The sequence below is a fragment of the Carassius auratus genome, chromosome 46, assembly GCF_003368295.1.
Source record: "Carassius auratus strain Wakin chromosome 46, ASM336829v1, whole genome shotgun sequence".
NCBI classification, from domain to species: domain Eukaryota; kingdom Metazoa; phylum Chordata; class Actinopteri; order Cypriniformes; family Cyprinidae; genus Carassius; species Carassius auratus.
The window spans coordinates 13,767,628-13,786,924 of record NC_039288.1 but is presented as its reverse complement, the minus strand read 5'-3'; the positions used below and the strand labels follow the sequence as shown (position 1 = coordinate 13,786,924).

Genomic DNA, 19,297 nt, shown 5'->3' with positions numbered 1-19,297 from the left:
TTTGAGAAAACCAAATAGAAAAGAAGCAATTATTTGTACATTATTTGTCAGTTTTATAAACACTATAATTTTGTAAACCTAGTAGCCTAATGAGTTTGTTGGTCTTTGAGTGACCTGTGGTGGCAGAAACGAGATACCAATTTTATTAGCTATTATTTTCCTATTGTTTATTGTAAAAACAATAAATATCAAACCAGGGCCGTATGTAAACTTTTTTTTTCATATAGCACTGGTGCTACAGACCCTGAATGTTTTTACGTTAATGTCCTGTACAGGGCACCCAAAATCCAAACCTTGTGGTTTTCAGACAAACATTTTCTTTATTTTTCAGTGTGCCCTGAAAAAAACCTGAATTTAAATGTTCATTTAAAAATCAGAAACAAGACATACCTTTTGAAGTTGAAATAGAAGACTTTATTGATTTTTAAATAATTTATAACTTTGAATGTCATACTAGTTAAGAACAACTGCAGCACATTCCACAGACAGGCTTTGACAGCTTAAAGGTTGCCATGTATTTACAATTATACTCTCCTAATTCTTCAGAATATAAGAGATGGGTACACCTACTTGGAATATATAATATTATAATCTTATGATCTCCTGAGCTGAACTAAGGATGTCAGTGTTACGTACGTAGTATTTATAGTTATCATATGCGATAGCAATTCTCTCAGTTATGAGAAATTTTAAAAGAGCAGTTTTGTAAATCATGCAAAAAAAAAAAAAAAAAAACATCTGGCAACCAGTATGCGTCACCCGGGGGGGGCGAAACGAAGGAGACTGTCGAGTCTGTCTGTCGTAAAGTGGGATGTTTTGGAGTGGGGAGGTCATTGGAAAGTGAGGTTGCTCGGTACGTTTTGGGGCGAACAGACCGCCGCTTCTTATAGAGGTGTCAGATATTCTGATACCAGAGTGGCTTTACTCAGATCCAGAGTCTGTTTACAGTTTACAGGTGTCATCACGTTCAAAATGTTGCGTTTAGCGTTGCAGGTGCGCCCATCTGGCAGGTTTACCCGGCCCAGTGTCCTCCCAGGTCCTGCTGCTGCTGCTAGTCAACGATCCGGACCGGTGTCATGCCATCATCTCAGACGATACCAGTCCAACGGTCCGGCCAGGATCCAGAGCTTGTGTCACGGTCGGCGAGAGTACAACAGCATCCTCAGTAACGGATCATGGGGCTTGCGAAGCCGAATGGCTAGTTTCAGTCAAAGCATGCGAATGTACAGTCTGCCTCCACATCAGAAGGTAAGGTAAACTAATGTTTTTATGTGATCCACCACTTTTTGACTTTCTTTTTTTCAGTAGAGCAAAAAATAACATTTTGGTATATCGCATCACTGCCTGTTGGTGTCACCTTCAAGATGTTAAACCAGTGCTGTAGTTATATATATGTCATGAATTATGTGTGCTGTCAGAGGTCCATGCTGACATGACATGGCATTATAGTTTCTCATATGACCTAAAATAATCTAAATTTTTGAGCTTCAAAACTGCACACTGTCATAGATTTCATGCCGAGAAAAGGTAAGATATAGTGAAGTGCACAGTGATTATAGTGATTATACATAAATACTCGGTTCTTAACTATTTTATCAGCTGGAAAAAGCATTTTGTGAGTCCAGTCTCTATATATAAAAATCCTTATTTAAAAAAATAAAATAAAAAACGAATTATATAAAAAATTTGGACAGAAGTCATGGAGATGTTTTATTTGGAAGTTGTGGGAATCCTGAATGTCACAATCGCATACCACATAACTGTTGAACTACCATTTCAATGCAGATCATGTACACTTTAAATAAGTTTGTTATAATGCATTTATTCTATATAGGATTGTAGCAATATTCCAAATAAATAGTTTATGATCCACAAATAAATTAGAGCTATTCACAAAAAATAATTCTAGTGTCACCACTGCAAAAAAATCCACAAATAGGTCGATTCCACCCACGTCTACTAAACTCATTTTTCAGATACTGTAGGTTTTACTTAACATGTATACATTTATTTAACATCTTTTGTTGGTTAAAATGAATGACAGATAGGTATTTAATTTGGAATGCCTTCCTTTTAAGACGGAAGGCACGCATGAAATACTGACACACGTTCAATATTCACAAACCTGTTTACGTTCACTTAATACATAACCTACTGTATTTACATGGTATACTCTACACGATAAACATTTGAACTGCTGTGTGTGTATTTGAGCGCTGAGAACGTCTCCGGTTACTATCGTAACCTTGGTTCCCTGAGAGGCGGGAACGAGACATTACGTCAGCTAAGACGTATATGGGAACTCTTCCCTTCTCCACTTTCACTGAAATCTTATTGGCTAACGCCAGCTGGGGACAGCTGGCCAATTGACGCGAAGCATGCAAATACTGACAGGTCAGTATAGGCAGTATAAAATGCATGGGCGCGAAAATTATGTCAGAATCACGACTGAACGTTAGCACAGCTGATCAAACAGCGACCACGGCGGCTAACGTAATGTCTCGTTCCCGCCTCTCAGGGAACCGAGGTTATGATAGTAACCAGAGATATTCCCTCTCGAGGCGTTAACTCAACATTACGTCAGCTAAGGTGTATATGGGAACTGTATAAAATCCCGCCGTGAGAGCAGTGAAGAGTGAGATAGCGAGAAGAACGTCTTACAGTGTGTGTTCTCGCTCGTGGCAAACAATCCACTTCCTCCCTACCAAATCATTAGATCTGATCCTGGGTGAAGCCTCCATCTCCTTGAGGAATCTGGTTTCTCGAAAGCATGCTCACTCCACGGTTCAAAGTACCGGGGATGTGCGACGCTCTTATGGAGATTAAGTGTCCGCCCACAACAGGAAACTCGCTGTCTGTTTTAAAGAGCTCTGGAGCGCACGCCACCCTGGCGATTTATGTACGAGACCACAGACGTGTTGTCGGTTTGAATCAGAACATGTTGCCACTCCAATTTCAACTGAAAGGCTTGCAGGGATAAGGACAACGCTTCCAATTCCAAACGGTTTATGTGCCACCTTCTCTGTGACTCCAACCACAGGCCTACACCCAGACGCACTGCTCCCCAGCCTGAAGTAGACGCGTTCGTAGAGAAAAGAACTCCTGGGCTGAACAAATCCGGGCTGTTCCACGGTCTCAGAGTGCTGACGCAACTGTGAATGACCGTATGTGCCTGTAGTGGCCGCAATGTAGCAGACCCAGATGGCACACTGAAGAAGGCCTTCAGTCCCAGAAGCCTCTGAAATTCCCTCAGTGAAAACGACCTGCCCGGTCTGAAACAGCGCAGAGTCGATGAAATGCTCTAGAGAGAGATGGGCTCGCATCGCCATCGAGTCAAAACATATTCCCAGATATGTTACAGTCCGACTCGTAAAAACACGCCCTTCTGCATATTCACACGCAGTCCAAGCGTATCCTAACGGCGAAGCATTTCCACGTGACTGATAGCACATCTCTTGAGTGGGCTAAAAACAGCCAATCATGCAGATAATTCAACATGCGCATTCCGCCCGATCTGAGGGGAAATTTCGCTCTATCGCTCCCTCTCGAGCAGACTGAGAACTTCCTGTCGCAGAACAGGACGGTTTTGGGGCAAAGTCAGTGACGGGACCACACCATTGAAGCGGGGAGGTCTGCGTTTGAATTGGAGAGAATATCCGTCGTGAATTATTCCCAGTATCCACGCGGACGCGTTACCTCTACAGCCACTGATGGCTTATTTTGATCAGGTCCCCGCCCCCGCGAGCCTGGACGCACTGGTGGGGGGGCGGGTCGCTTCGCGTAATGGTGTGACAGTCTTGCGCCATCGAGAGGCCATTATAATCATGGCTTGTGGCTCTGCGCTGTTTGAGACAGGGCGAGTGACACAATGTTGGGTGCAAGAATTTGGATAGATGCTTCTATAATAAAATTTTTACTCACACAAACAACATTTAAACACATAACACATATAGCAATCGTCACCCATAGTGACATGGGGGACATGATGCATGTGTTTTGCGGTGTTGGCACTCTCGCGCCCTCACGAGGCCATTATAATCATGGGTTGTGGCTCAGCGCTGCTATGAGACGGAGAGTGACACAGTGTTGAGTGTAGGAGAAGAAAAGCTCTTTTGTTGATTGTGTACATGCTTCTATTGTGGAACTCACACAAACAGCATTTAAACACACATAGCAATCGTCGCCGGAAGGAAATGGGGGACATGATGCATTTGAACATGGCGCTTGGGGGCGGGGCCTCCCACGCACTCACTCTTTCACCGTCAGGGAGACGGCTCGATGGCGGCGCGGGGTCCTCAACTGACCCTGACGTTTCCTCCCAGGCTCTTACCACTGCTGGTTTCGGCCGAAACGAGCATCCAGTTCAGAGCGGGGTGCCACGGCGGGCTATTTAGCTAGTTTTAGAGCCTGACGAGGTGCATAAGAGCAGAACCTCGCATATGAAGGCTGGAGTGAGCGACGGGGCATCACGTGGCTCATTGCCTTTGCGCGCTTTCCACGTCTCTGAGAAAATGGTAAATGGTAAATGGACTGCATTTATATAGCGCTTTCAACAGACCACATGGCCATCCAAAGCGCTTTACAAGTTGCCTCACATTCACCCATTCACACACTCATTCATACACCCACTGCGGTGTCAGCCATGCAAGGCGCCATACAGCTCGTCGGGAGCAGCTGGGGTTAGGTGTCTTGCTCAAGGACACCTCGACACTTGGTCAGGTGGAGCCGGGGATCGTACCACCAACCTTCTGGTTTGTAGACAACCTACATGAACCACTGAGCCACTGCCGCCCTCAAAAGCTCCATGACATCATCAAAGAGGCCGGAGGTAGCAACTGGAACGTTTAGGAGCGTCCTACGGTCCACGTCTTCCAGGACAGCTAGGGTAAGCCATAGGTGCCTGTAAGGACGACCATGAGCCCCATGAAACGGATGAGCAGAGCGCTATTAGCCATCAGCGTGAGATCAGTTGCCGCGCGCAGATCCCTGATGACATCAGCGCTACTGTGCCGCCGTCTGCCTGAAACACCTTGAGTATTGCCCTGGCATGAAGAACAGAAGCTGCCTTCCCTCAGAAGTATAGGCTTTGTCCGTCTAAGGGCCGTAAACTGCACGGCTTGGAAGGCAGGCTGCACCAAATGCAGAGGGAGACGGGCACAGGTGTGCGGTAACGGTCTCCTCGACGGGGGGAGGGTTTCCCCCCCGTCCTCGTGCGTGAACATGGCCTGCGTAGCAAAGTGGGTGCGCGCCAATTGGGGTGCAGCCCACGACTTCACCACGAGCATGCCTCAATGCCGTCTGGTAGCAGCTCGACTGGAGGAGCAACGAGTCCAGTTACCTTTCACAGGCTCGTCAGGTGCATTGCAAGTGAGACCCAGCTCCGTGACCGCCTTTCCGAAGACCCTGATGAGCTCCTCCTGGAGGTCTGCAGGGCCCTCTTGGTCGGGGTGGTCTTTTACCAAACCTCTTCCGACGTTGAAAGCGACATGGAGTCGTTTTCCTCGCCAGCTCCGAATAGGACGAAGTTCGCGGGGCGGAAGCTGTCGTCCACCACGCCTTCGGGCGGGGGAGGGCCCACCAGCGGCTCGCTGGTGGCCGTGGGCCTCATTCCCGCTGTTTTCCGAGCCACTCTGGCTCTGAGGGCGCGCACTGGCAGCTCGGCACAGTGGGCACGCACGTGTGGTCCGTGTGAGAAACCCAGGCAAGTCACACAGAACTGGTGAAGGTCAGAATCTAGCATTAGCAGCCATCGGATGCATGGAGGAAAAACAGGGTGAGTAGTCCTCTATTGCAACTTCCACGATGACTTAGATAAGACTTCTAGCGTGAAGAAAGAGATTCTGACGTAATTTTCGCGCCCATGCATTTTATACTGCCCGCTGACCTGTCAGTATTTGCATGCTTCGCGTCAATTGGCCAGCTGTCCCCAGCTGGCGTTAGCCAATAAGATTTCAGTGAAAGTGAAGAAGGGAAGAGTTCCCATATATGTCTTAGCTGACGTAATGTTGAGTTACCGCCTCGAGAGGGAACTGAACGCGCGCTGTTTATGAGAACTGAGGAAGTGGAGCGTGCATGTGCGCGAGAGAGAGCACTTCTATCAGCACGATTCCACCTATCCCGCCTTCACTAACTTTAAGTTAATCTACAACAAATTTTAGCTCCCGGGGAAAACAGGATGTCTGTTTACCTTATCCCTACCCCTTCAGGTGCTGAGGCCATTGTTTCAGATCACTAGTTCGTGTTTTATTAGTCTATCCATCCACTGTGGCTGCTACACTGACTAGATATGCAAACGGCCCTTATCCGATCGAGGACAATAGCCTATAGGATGCATTTTGAATGTCCGGTTGTCCTCAAATAACATTATAGTCCAATCTCGTCTATTTAACAAAAACGCGTAATAAATTTTGTCATAATATCGTCATCAGATATCATTTTTTTAGCTCGTCATTGTCTCGTCTCAGTCAAATAAAAAAAGTTTGTTAACAAAAATTTTTCTTCGTCGTCTTCGTTAACGAAATTAACACTGGTCCACACAGCTACCACAGACCAGCTACAAATGCTAAGCGTATATTTGTGAATATGTTTTTTACTAGCAAATCAAATTTTATATATTTGTGAATATTTATCTCATTCTACTAATTTGTGGACATGATTATTTCTTTTGTGAATAGCTTTACATTTATTTTTGGATCATAAACTATTTATTTGAAATATTGCTACAATCCTACCCCCATATTATTCAATCAAAAATCATTTTGTAGAATAATAGTACAATTTAAAATAACTGTTTTCTATTTTAATATCCTTGTGATAGAATATTCCGTGTTGCATGATCAACCTAATCAGAAGTCATCCTAATTCTTAATTATTTAACACTTCTAATTGGTAATGTATTACATTCTATGAGAAGACTTTAAAGTCATTCATGATAAATGCTCACAAGTTTCTGTTTATTTATCCTAATTGATTCTATTACAGGTGGAACTACCCGCTTTGTCCCCCACTATGCAGACGGGCACTATTGCACGCTGGGAGAAGAAGGAAGGTGACAAAATCAATGAGGGAGATTTGATTGCTGAGGTGAGGCACATTCACTTTTTTACTCAAAGCCACAGTCCGCTACATCAGTATTCAGAGTTGAAAATTATAGCCGATAGTTTAATATTGATAACAAAATTAAGTAAGTAATATTGATCATATATTATTGAATATAGAATAATTTTTGAATATCAATGCACATCTGAGGTGGTAGTGAGGACATGATGGTATTGATTAATGAGGTCTGAATTCTACATATTGATTTTGATTTGGTCAGATTGAAACAGACAAGGCTACGGTTGGATTTGAAATGATGGATGAGTGCTACCTTGCCAAGATCTTAGTCCCTGGGGGTACAAGAGATGTGCCTGTTGGAGGTGTCATTTGTATTACTGTCGACAAGTAAGCATCATTTTTATCTTGCAGTGCCAAGATACAGATCATCATAAGATCTGTTGTTTGTGTATACATATTGCATTATGTCCTTAATAATGTAAAATGATTAAATAAATGGTGAAATTAATTAAGTTTTTATACTTGTAATGAGCGAAAATTTTCCTATCAATGTTGTGGTATCACAGAGAAACGGTGCATCATAAAAAAGGTCTTAATGATGTATGTAAGATTTTCTCGATCTTGGGTTTTTATGAAAGTATAAAGTCTGTGTCTGATATAGAATGTATGTCTGATGTTTTCTAGAATTTTCAACCTAATATACATCATCTATCCTTTTTCCTTTAGTCCTGACCTCATCCCTGCATTTAAGGACTTAACATTGGATAAACTCTCAAGCTCCGCCCCTCCTGCAGCAGCTTCCCCTGACCCTCCCCCTCCAGCATCGCCTGCGGCTGCTCCTGCACCGCTCCAGGTTCCTGGAAGCTCTTACCCACCTCACATGAAGGTATGAGATGTTGACCAAATATGAAAATGACTACAAACCAAATTGCTAATTCAGACGTAAAAACATTTGGTGATATTTGCCAGTCTAAGCATATAAGCAAGCTATTATTACATGCTATTATTAAGTTCCGTATTGCTTTTCTTTAGATTCCTCTCCCAGCTCTCTCCCCCACCATGAATATGGGCACCGTGCATCGCTGGGAGAAGAAGGTGGGTGAGAAGCTGATTGAGGGAGACCTGCTGGTTGAAATTGAGACAGATAAGGCAACAGTCGGTAAATTGTCAATTATTTTTCCTTTAATTTTTATGATTCTGCAATAATAGCCATATCCCAGCCACTCTAAACACATTGATAACGGTTTCTAATCATGGTGATTTTTATAGGTTTATAGCAAGAGTTTAAAATCTTTTTGGCAGATTAAATAATTTCTGAATTTATCAAGTGGTGGTTAGAGTAGTATTTATATACTACAGTTCAATCTCAATTCGAACAGCTGAGTCTTTACTAATTTTAAAAAATCATCTAAAGACTCATCTTTTTCGCCAGCACTTAACCATCTAATTATAGCACTTACTTTTGCTTTTCTTGTCCATCATATTCTTAAAAAAAAGTATAATAAATTAAAAAACAACAATCTGGCTACGTGTTCTGTACTAACTGAGAATTGTCATGTATACTGTTGTTGTTCTCTTGTTGGTCTGATTGCTTCTATTGTTCTCAGTTGTAAGTCGCTTTGGATAAAAGCATCTGCTAAACGATTTTATGTAAATGTTCAAAGGTTATTTGATCAAAAATACAGTAAAAACTATAATACTGTGAAATATTATTACAGTTTATGATGGCAAAGCTATATTTCCAGCAGCCATTACACCAGTTTTCAGTGTCACACAATCATTCAGAAATGATTGTAATATGCTGAATTGGTGCTCAAGAAACATTTATCATAATTAATCTTGAAAGCAGTTGTTCTGCTTAATATTGTTGTATGTATTGTGGAAATCATGATGCATTTTTTCATTATTTTCTGATAAGTAGAAAATTCAAAAGACAGCATTTATTGGAAATACAAATCTGCTGAAACATTATAAATGTCTTTACTAGGGGTGCTTCGATCACGAACGGCCGAACGTTAATGCGCATCTCCTCAGTAAAGCCGGTTCTCTAATCAGCGGTTAATTCCATCAGGTGCGTGATTTCACATAGAGCAGCTGTTACTACACAGAGCCGTTGTTAATAGAGAAGATGCGCCAAAAAACGCTGAAAATGAAGTGGATTTGCGCATCTTCTCTATTAACAACGGCTCTGTGTAGTAACAGCTGCTCTATGTGAAATCACGCACCTGATGGAATTAACCGCTGATTAGAGAACCGGCTTTACTGTGGAGATGCGCATTAACGTTCGGCCGTTCGTGATCGGAGCACCCCTAGTCTTTACTGTCACCAAGTATTAATTGCTTTAAAACACTTGCTGACCCTGACCTTTTGAACATTAGTGTATATTTAGATATGAAACCAATAAACATTCATACACAAACAAATGTATATTCATAAACCAGATTTTAAAGAAATGTAGAATGTCTAGAGTTTGCATTAACCACACTACTGTATGTAAAGTAATTTCTTCCTGTGACATTCAGGTGTTGAGGTAATGGAAGAGGGTTACCTGGCCAAGATTTTGATTGCTGAGGGCACCAAGGATATTCCCCTCGGCACTCCCCTCTGCATCATTGTGCAAAAGGAATCCGACATTAGCGCGTTTGCTGACTATTCAGAGACAGGGGTTGATGCAACACCGGTAAAGTGCTCTATCTTTTCTAAAAGACCCTTATTATTTATTTGTGTCTGTTGTTTAATGTAATTATTACTATGATTAATTTTGCACACCTAATGCTATTGTTTAAAAGAATTAGAATTTCCCTTTCAGAAATAGGTCATGCAAACCTTATTAAAATGGTTGTTCTGCCAAAGTTTTTGTATCTTTTCCAGCATCTTCCAGTCTGCATTAATAAATCCTTTTTCTCTAATTTAGATCAGCAATTGAATGGATTCCCAGACCAGCTCGCTTCAGGAAGTCAGTTCTTCAGCTTCCCAAATCTGAAGGGGGTTTAGCACTGCCAAATTTTCGATACTACTATTGGGCCATGTAGAGATATCCTCTCATTATTTACTTTCTAATATCTGCTCCCAGCTTTCCTTTGGGGTACACAAAATCTAGAGCAATCCAATAAATTAATACTATTAAGATGTGGCACTTATTCAGAAAACAATTTGGTCTAGATAGAGCATCGATTCATATGCCAATTTCAAATAATCACTTATTTTCCCCATCCCTTTCAGATAACTTCTTTGATATTTGGGCATCTAAGGGTCTCTCTACTCTAAATGACCTATATGAAAACAAAGTCTTCTCCTCTTTCTCTATTTATCAGCTAAATTTAACACTAATCTTTTTTTTTTTTCTCAAGTGAGACACTTTATTCAAAAGCTATTTCCCAATTTTCCCAATCATCCACCCGAATCAGACATTGATTCTATTCTTACGACTCGACTCCCTTAAGCTAACCTGGAAGAATGATTTGGGCATTGACATTTCCATTTCCAGTGACCAATTTTCTGAACTCTCTCACAGGCCCTTAATTATACTATTGTCCCTAATTCCTTGACCTTCCTGCTCGGCCTTTCCCCAATCTCGTGTATACCAGTTACAGCGCACTGCGTCATTGCCTTTACTACTTTGCTGAGCAGGCGTGCCATCCTCCTTAAATGGAAGCATGCTTCTCCTCAATCACATGACGATTGGAAAAGATAGGTTTTGCAATGCATCCACTTTGAAAAAATTATACATTCTCTTAGAGGTTCACTGAGATTATTTAATAAAACCTGGAGCCCTGTACTGACTACTATTGAAGGCCTTATCGGGATGTCAAGAATTTTTATTTTTTAATCTACTTGTGAGTGCTACGAGTGGCCTTAGCGGTGGGGTGGGGGTGTTGTTGTGTCTATATTGCTGTGTGGAACTGTTCTGTTGATTTCCTTTTTCTTTCAGACACCGTGTTTCATTTTACATCTGTTGTAACACCTCTTATGTGTCTGCTGAAAACTTAATAAAATCAAAAAAAAAAGATTTGGAATTTTTAACATCAGTCATTTATAGGGATGCAACGATACCATTTTTTCAGAACTGATCGGATCCGATAACAAAAATTTGGACTATCTGCTGATATCGATCCAATCCAGCACAGGTTTTTTTTTTTTTTAATCAATGTAGAATTTCTATACTTTTCTGTATTGACCTGATCATCACTCTTTTGTGTTAGTCAGAATCTACTAAATATAAACAACTTAATTTTAATGAAATATATATAATTGAATTGAATTATCCACTAGCCTAGTTTATAGTAATATTTTTGTCATACATTATGATTATATATATATATATATATATATATATATATATATATATATATATATATAATCATAATGTATGACAAAAATATTACTATAAACTAGGCTAGTGGATAATTCAGCAGCAAAAGATACTCTAGATTCTAGAAAAATCACGGGTGCACAACAATTTAATAAAATCTAAATCAGGTAAAATGTTACACATTGCTCTTTGTATTGTTGTAAAATACATTCATGGAAAAGCAAGCATATACATTTATATAGAAATCTAAAAGACGTATCTTTTAAATGTATAGCACAGTAATAAAGGCAGCAACATGTGATAGATAGGACAGAATAAGGAAGACTATTAATGATCTTTGATTGCGCAGAAAGTATTATAATACTAAAGGCACCAATACATACGGTACAGAAGGCTTATGTACATCCTGTGCGCAGAATGATGATTTTGAAACGACATGGAGTCACAATGCAGGCTGCGCAGCCCTCCGAGTCCACATAGAAAAGTTAGTTCAACACACATGTTGATCAGCTCGTGTTCATCTTCAGTTCTCTCTTCACAGCAGTTCAGTCAGTGTACTATTTGAGAAAATAAATTATTCCAGGGTATTGGTTTATTTAGACTTATAGAGAGTGTTGGCCAGGTTAAAAAAAGTAAATAATTTGTGGATTAATGCTTATTGGAGATGCAAACCGGTTCAAACGATTCAGTCCGATATGGTGAAATGATTCAACCAGTTCACTAAGAAGAACCGGTTTAATCAAACGATTAAGCTTATGAAAAAGCTTGAATGACTTCAGTAGTAATCTGTACCTCACATAGAACTGTGGAACAGCTTCAGAACACTTGAAAGATGTGAATGAAAACGTTTTGGTGCTTTATAATGTTTTTGTGTCTTTCATGTATCGGTCTCGTTTAACGATACCCGATTCACAGATAATGCCAGTATTGGAACCAATACCGATCCCAAATATCAGATCGATGCATCCCTAGTCATTTATTGTCCACTTTCCTTTTAGTTGCAACAGCACTTTGATTGACATGAGCAACAGGTCCTCATGTGGTGTGATTAACTTTATACGTGGCCACCTAAAGATAGCTGTGATGAAAGTCAAGGTCATGCTTACTGAAAATGTAATATCAACCGGTCATGCTATGAATAAAAGTGAAAGGTCACTTAGAAATGTTTACAGTGTTTTGAAGTACTGCGATCAGGCAATGGCCTGGCAGTTCCCCAGGAGTTGATGTTAATATTAGACTACAACAAATTGCTGTCAGTCGTAGTTGCAATTTTAGAAACATAACATGTTCTAATCTCTGTTTTAATGACCAGAATTTTGAATATTCAATTTAACCAAAAGTTTAATGTAGTATGTGCTTTTTGTTTGGGGCAGCTATGGCCTAATGGTTAGAGAGTTGGACTTGTAACCTGAAGGTTAAGCAAGGCACTGAACCTCCAGTTGCTCCCCAGGTGCTGGATATATAGCTGTCCACTGCTCTAGATGGGTTAAATGAAGAGCACCAATTCCTAGCATGGGTTTCACTTACATGACATTTACCAAGGGTTAACATACTTGACAGATGTCATGACTTTCACTTACATGACTTATAATTGTACTTCTCTTCTCAGGTGGCTGCCCCACCTCCAGCTCCAGCAGCTCCCAGCCCAACACCTCCCACTGCTCCAGCCAACTCTGCTGCTCCTGAGAAGGGTAGAGTGTTTGCCAGTCCTCTAGCCAAGAAACTGGCTGCTGAGAAGGGAATTGACATCGCCCAAGTCACAGGTTGGATTGCTTTGACTTTTAAAGCTGCAGTCCGTAACTTTTGATGCTCTAGCAGTTAACAGAACTGCTTGCGTCTTGCGGAAGAACATAGTAGCCGGAGCTACTTGTCTATGTTTATGTCTATGGAGAATCACAACAGTACTGGGTTACTCCGCTGCGGTACCCCCGAAGCTATCTAAAATAGTCAGAATATAAATACTTATTATAGGTGTACCCTAGTGATTCAGGACAGACTAAAAACACTGTTTAGAAAAAATTTTTATTATATACATTTTGTACATTTTGAACACAAAAAGAGTTACGGACCGCAGCTTTGATTGGTTGTTTCTTACCGGGAGCGGTGTATTTCTGCAAATGGCAATAGGACCACTAGGAGGAGCTTGATTTTTTTCAAAGATTATGTGTCTCATAATCTACTGTCAGGACATAATGACAGGTTTAACAAATATGTAAAAAAATACATTTTTACAGAGGTTACCTACTGCAGCTTTAATACTATCAGTTTGTTTCCTTTGCATGTAAATATAATTTTACTTGTATCATTTATGGGTGACTCTTACTGAAGTGGGAATATGCTATTGCTGTGTCCATAGGAACTGGACCAGATGGTAGAGTCACCTGGAAAGATATCAACAGTTTTGTTCCACTTAAGCCTACTCCTGTAAGTCATTACATTTTGAAGCGGCCAGAACCACCAAAATTGATTTGGGCCTTTCCAATAATGGAATGGAAATTTCTGAGAAAGCCCAGGTTGAAAATGTGAGATAATGAATCAATATTGTTTCATTAAAAAAAAGAAAGAAAAAAAAAGAAATATATATATATATTTTTTATGAAACAATATTGATTCTTAAATCCAAAGAATCGATTAGTCTAGCTTGTTTTCAGTTAGTGAATGGAACATCGTAGCGCCCCTCCCATCCAATAAATCACAATAAACTTTGTGCTTTGTTACTTTTGATATGAAACAAAGTCTCAGATGTTAAGCTCTGTTCATTTTATTACAATTTTCAAAAAATGTAAACTATTTTGATGCTGTTTAATGTGGGGTGACAGGTCGTTGTAGCACCTCAGTTCAAGAGAAGCTAATCGAACTAATCATCTCAGCATGAAATAAACACAAATTAACATCCCAAGGCTAGAAGAAAAAGTACAACTTACTGAAATACAAAATTCTCTCTCATGTAATCGCTCATAAAGAAGAAAAGACAAGAAGAAAGAAAGGCTTTAGTATAACAGCTTGTAAACAATATGTCACGTCACATTTACATCCAAAAAAACATATTCGGTGACCTCAAACACATTAGTTAGCTAGAAAAATTTACTCCAAATAGGGGCATTCTGCTAAATGTATGAACCATATAACATATTCATTATAATTTTCACTGCTCTTTAATAATTATATTTGAAAAAATCCATCAAGTTTTAATGACAGCCACTAGTTAAAGGTTTATATTTCAAAACAACTAATTGGAGTAGAAAGATAATTATGTAATTAAGTTCGTATAACTATATTAGTGTAATTTAAGTGTTTGTATACAAATCTGTTAATTTTAACCTTCAATATTATAATAATGTAGTACTAATTGACATATATATATATATATATATATATATATATATATACACACACACATATATTACAGTATTAGTTGAGGTTTTTTTTTCCTTAAAAAAATTTGCCATGTACTGTTTCTGATATATATGCAAAATAATCAATATTGAAGTGAATCAGATTGAAAGCTTGTGAATCGAAATCAAATCATGAAATTTGTGTTGATACCCGGCCCTGGTAGTATATCATTAATACTAAAATAGCACTGTCTTTCACCCCTGACATGTCCTTTTATGAAGTATATTGTCAAATGTATTTAAAATCATTTTCTTTTTATCTATCTATCTATCTATCTATCTATCTATCTATCTATCTATCTATGTATACACATACATACATTTTTTTTTTTCAGAATTCCCCCAAAATCAGCTTAGAAAATGCAAGTCCATAGATTTCTTAGTTATTTTGTAGGGTTGGGTATCGATTGGGTTTTATACGATACCGGTACCATTTCGATACTTTTAAAATGGTACCGGTTCCTAAACAGTGCCTGAACAGATACTTCTATGAAAATAAATTAATTAATTACTTTAAAAAGCCTAAAAAGGATAACATTAAAGAACATTAAAATGATTTAAAATAAATCCATAGCATTCACACACTCCTTGGATGCACTCATTTCCCAAGTTTCTCTTACTCTAAGGCTAATAAATGTATTTCATGATCTGGGTGATTATTTAATACAAAACCATATTGTTTTTACTGTATCCCTGTCAATCACCCTGATATTTAGTTAAAATGAGTGCTGTCTGTCACTGTCTTCAATCAGTTCTGTGAATGACTTGATGGTCATTCTTTATAAAGTAGCAACAATGTAATTTGTGAAGTACAGTCCTGTTCAAAAAGTCTTAATCACATTAATATTTTCACCCCAAAAAAGGGGTTTAAGCCAGTAATTTATATCTTTTGCTGTAGTATGTCAGTAGGAAATATCAGTTTACATTTCCAAACATTCATTTTGCCATTATAATCTAGTTAGATTGTTGAATGCACAAGCAGTATGACAACTGACTGCCTAAGACTAAGACTTTTGCACAATAGTGTATGTATAAAGCACATATAGTTAGATGAAGTATATTTAAATAAGTGTAATTAAAGTATGTGTTCATATGTGTTAAGGGCTTGATTGTCACTGGAGAAAACGGCTGTGGTGTAATGAGCGGTGAACAGAGAAAACTTTCCGTAGATGAGAAACCGACTGCTCCCTCATGACCTTTTGTAAACTGTATTTATGACAAAAAAAAAACTGCACAGATATGGATATTCTAACAATCTATCAATAAACACACCTTGTTTCCTCTGTTTCTGTTTGAGTTCGCTCACACTGCTCCGCCGCGGTCTGTGGATTGAAGAGCACGCTGAAAGACGTAGAGCAGACGGGGCTGCCGCCATTTATATATGAATTTTAAGGGGACTGACTCTGATGCGATAGTGAATTTGTGTACAGTTTATGGAGCTAAATTCTATAGCCCCACTAAAAAGCCTAGTGATGCTCGTGCTTCTTGTGTACATTTCGGAGAACCAGGACAAATATTTAAATCGATCACTCAGGTATTTAAGAGACACCAAAATCTGCGTTCTTATTCGTTTCGGTGCATACCAGTTCCTTAGGTACCGGGTTTCGGTACCCAACCCTAGTTATTTGGAGCAGAAAATGCATAACGTGTTTTGTTCTGTTACAGTAGTAAAAATGCAGTGTAAAAAGTCATTCTTTTACGTTTTTCTTTTAATTTCTTCTTTTCTTTTTCATATTTTATGTTCATTCTTTTAATGAAACGTTCTGTTTGATACCACCAGGCACCAGCTGCTGCTCCAACCCCTGCTGCCCCCAAACCCGGTCCTCCAGCTGCCCCAGCTGTTGCTTCTGTACCTACAGAAACCTTCTCCGACATACCCATTAGCAACATCCGCAGAGTGAGCCCACTGACCATAGAAACCTCTTTATATTCTGTATGCATACATGAAGACTTTTACAGTGTGTTACCCATAATGCTCTGTTTCGCTGCTTTTCTCTTTGCTGATGTGCTACCTAGGTGATTGCCCAGAGGTTGACGCAGTCCAAACAAACTATTCCTCACTATTATTTGTCTATCGATGTCAACATGGACCAAGTTCTTGAACTCCGGAAAGAACTTAATTCCGTGAGTGATCTCGGGTTACATGGCTGTGATATGATAGTGAACACCAAATTGCAGGAGTCCTAATTGAAACTGTACCTTTTCCTCATGATCAGGAGCTGAAAGCTGATAACATCAAACTCTCGGTCAATGACTTTATAATCAAGGCCTCATCTCTGGCCTGTTTAAAGGTGCCAGAGGCCAACTCCTACTGGATGGATACAGTCATCAGACAGTGAGTGGACTTCCACAATGCAATTCTTCTCTTAACTATTTGAGTGCAATTATCAGTAAACGTAAAATAACTGCTGTGACTTTTGTGCTTTTATTCTCTCTACACAGAAATCATGTGGTGGATATCAATGTTGCAGTCAGTACGCCTATGGGTCTAATCACTCCCATTGTATTTAATGCTCATATTAAGGGACTTGCGACTATCAGCAAAGACGTAGCTATATTAGCTGCTAAAGCACGAGAGGGTAAACTACTACTGCATGAATTCCAGGTGAGTGCTTTAGGTGGTCCATCTAGGTGGTGAAATAATATTTTTGTAACATAATAAATGTCTTCACTTTTGATCAATTAAATTCTTCCTTGCTGAATAAATAGTTTATTTTTATTTTAATAATATAAATCAGCAATATGTGTGTAGATAAAATGGTATAAAAATGTAATTTGTATACAAAAATGAATTACTTGTTGTTTTTTCAAAGCAAACATTTTTTGTTTTTCTAGGGTGGCACCTTCACTATTTCCAATCTGGGCATGAATGGCATCAAGCATTTTTCAGCTGTCATTAACCCTCCTCAAGCCTGCATTCTGGCTGTGGGTGGCTCAGAAAACAGACTGCTGCCTGCGGACAACGACAAAGGGTGAGCAAGGGAAGTAGGGAAACATTAATTTGCCATCAGTCCTACTAAAGTATATGGCGCTCTTAAAAGAGTTCCTTTAGTCAATGCATGTGTTTTCTGTGTCTCTCATAGGTTTGACGTGGCTAGCATGATGTCGGTGACCCTGAGCTGTGATCACCGGGTGGTAGACGGTTCTGTCGGTGCACAGTGGCTGGCCGAGTTTCGCAAGTTCCTGGAGAAACCGTACAACATGCTCCTGTGAGCAGGCAGTTTAAGGGCCCTGCCCCCCATTAAAAAAAATTGTGGACTCTAAAATTTGAAGAGGCCTCTCATTAGTTATATTCTCTCCCTGGGAATTATAACAGGTTTTTTTCTCTCCTCTCACATACTCCCTTTCATATATTGTAATTTTACAACATTGCTTCCTAAATCCTGAAGTAACCTCTAAACCCAAAGTCATAGTTAAGGTAATTATCTGGAGTATCAGAAGATACTGCTGGACAAGGGTTTTCATTTTCCTTCAGGATATTGTTATAATCACTGTATGTCAGTGTTTGCCATTAGATCAAAGAACACTGTCTGTGTCTCATGGGTCTATACCTGCAAGCTCTGAATTGTTTCCATGTATCAATGACACATTCATTGGCACAATGCGAGTGTCCTTTCTATATAAGAAAAAAACATGATGAGATCTGGACATGTGTGTGTTCCAAATAATGTCCGACTGCAATTGGAATTTTTTTATGACACATTATTTTGTGCATATTTTTATTTTCTGTATTATTGCATAGTAAACATATATTTGGACTGTTACTCTCCGAGTTAAATATCTGACGTATTCATGATTGTTTCTCCTCCTGTGTGATGGACCTTCGCAGCGTTTTGATACAGAAAAGCACATTAGTGCCTTTGCTCCTGTTTGTAGCACATTGGTATTTATTTTTTTTAAATGGTGGTTATATTTTCACATCATTCTTTAATGAAAAATGCATAATTCATGGGGTAAACTGCTGTTATAAATAAACCTATGGAGAAACAAAAGAAAGGTTGCCAGATGGAATAAAACACTAGAATGTATATTTATATTTATATAATGTAGAAAAATGGCTTATGAAAGCTGTTTTGCCATGCAGTCAGAGCCGTTTGGACAAACAGGGAGTCAAACATTTTTTTTCTATGAGGGAAAAAGTATGACCATTATTACATCAATATTTAAAATGAAAAAAATAATAATAAACAAAATGGACATTCAAATATATGTTGCACATTGTTCTCTTTGTAATCTTTGTAATCGGTTCTTCATTGTAATCTTACTCTTACACCATGTCATGCAGCGTATCATGTGTATTTACAATTCAATTAATTTATATAAGGAATAATCACTTAATGTGATAGAGAGAATATAATATACCATAAAGAAAGTATAATCGTCTTATCTGATGTTCTGTGTTGACATTATCCACTATTATTTTAATTACACTGAACAAAATTGGCATATCAAGATGCTGATTAGACAGCATGATTATTGCACAGGTGTGCCTTAGGCTGGCCACAATAAAAGGCCAGTTTTACTGTATTGGGGG

General features: G+C 39.3%; 1 protein-coding gene across 2 annotated transcripts; it reads left to right on the top strand.

The window, feature by feature from the left end:
* The first annotated feature begins 795 nt into the window (after positions 1 to 795).
* LOC113064301 (dihydrolipoyllysine-residue acetyltransferase component of pyruvate dehydrogenase complex, mitochondrial-like) lies at positions 796 to 18,968 on the top strand. Of its 2 annotated transcripts, none has more exons than XM_026234994.1 (14): positions 796 to 1,248; positions 6,982 to 7,083; positions 7,319 to 7,443; positions 7,783 to 7,942; positions 8,089 to 8,215; positions 9,579 to 9,736; positions 12,978 to 13,131; positions 13,725 to 13,790; positions 16,554 to 16,660; positions 16,780 to 16,887; positions 16,980 to 17,098; positions 17,206 to 17,368; positions 17,599 to 17,735; positions 17,847 to 18,968. In XM_026234994.1, exons 1-14 carry the CDS (start codon positions 973 to 975, stop codon positions 17,974 to 17,976), a joined length of 1,932 nt encoding a protein of 643 aa, XP_026090779.1. In that variant the 5' UTR covers positions 796 to 972; the 3' UTR covers positions 17,977 to 18,968. The 2 variants fall into 2 exon arrangements, with proteins under 2 accessions (XP_026090779.1, XP_026090778.1); XM_026234993.1 differs by having other exon boundaries at positions 13,725 to 13,792; positions 16,544 to 16,660.
* Positions 18,969 to 19,297: the final 329 nt, after the last annotated feature.

Coding starts and splice junctions, on each gene's coding strand:
- LOC113064301 (XM_026234993.1), top strand. CDS start 973: ATGTTGCGTTTAGCGTTGCAGGTGCGCCCATCTGGCAGGTTTACCCGG. Junction 9,737..12,977: donor CAGGGGTTGATGCAACACCG/GTAAAGTGCTCT, acceptor TTCTCTTCTCAG/GTGGCTGCCCCACCTCCAGC. Junction 17,099..17,205: donor ATGGATACAGTCATCAGACA/GTGAGTGGACTT, acceptor CTCTCTACACAG/AAATCATGTGGTGGATATCA.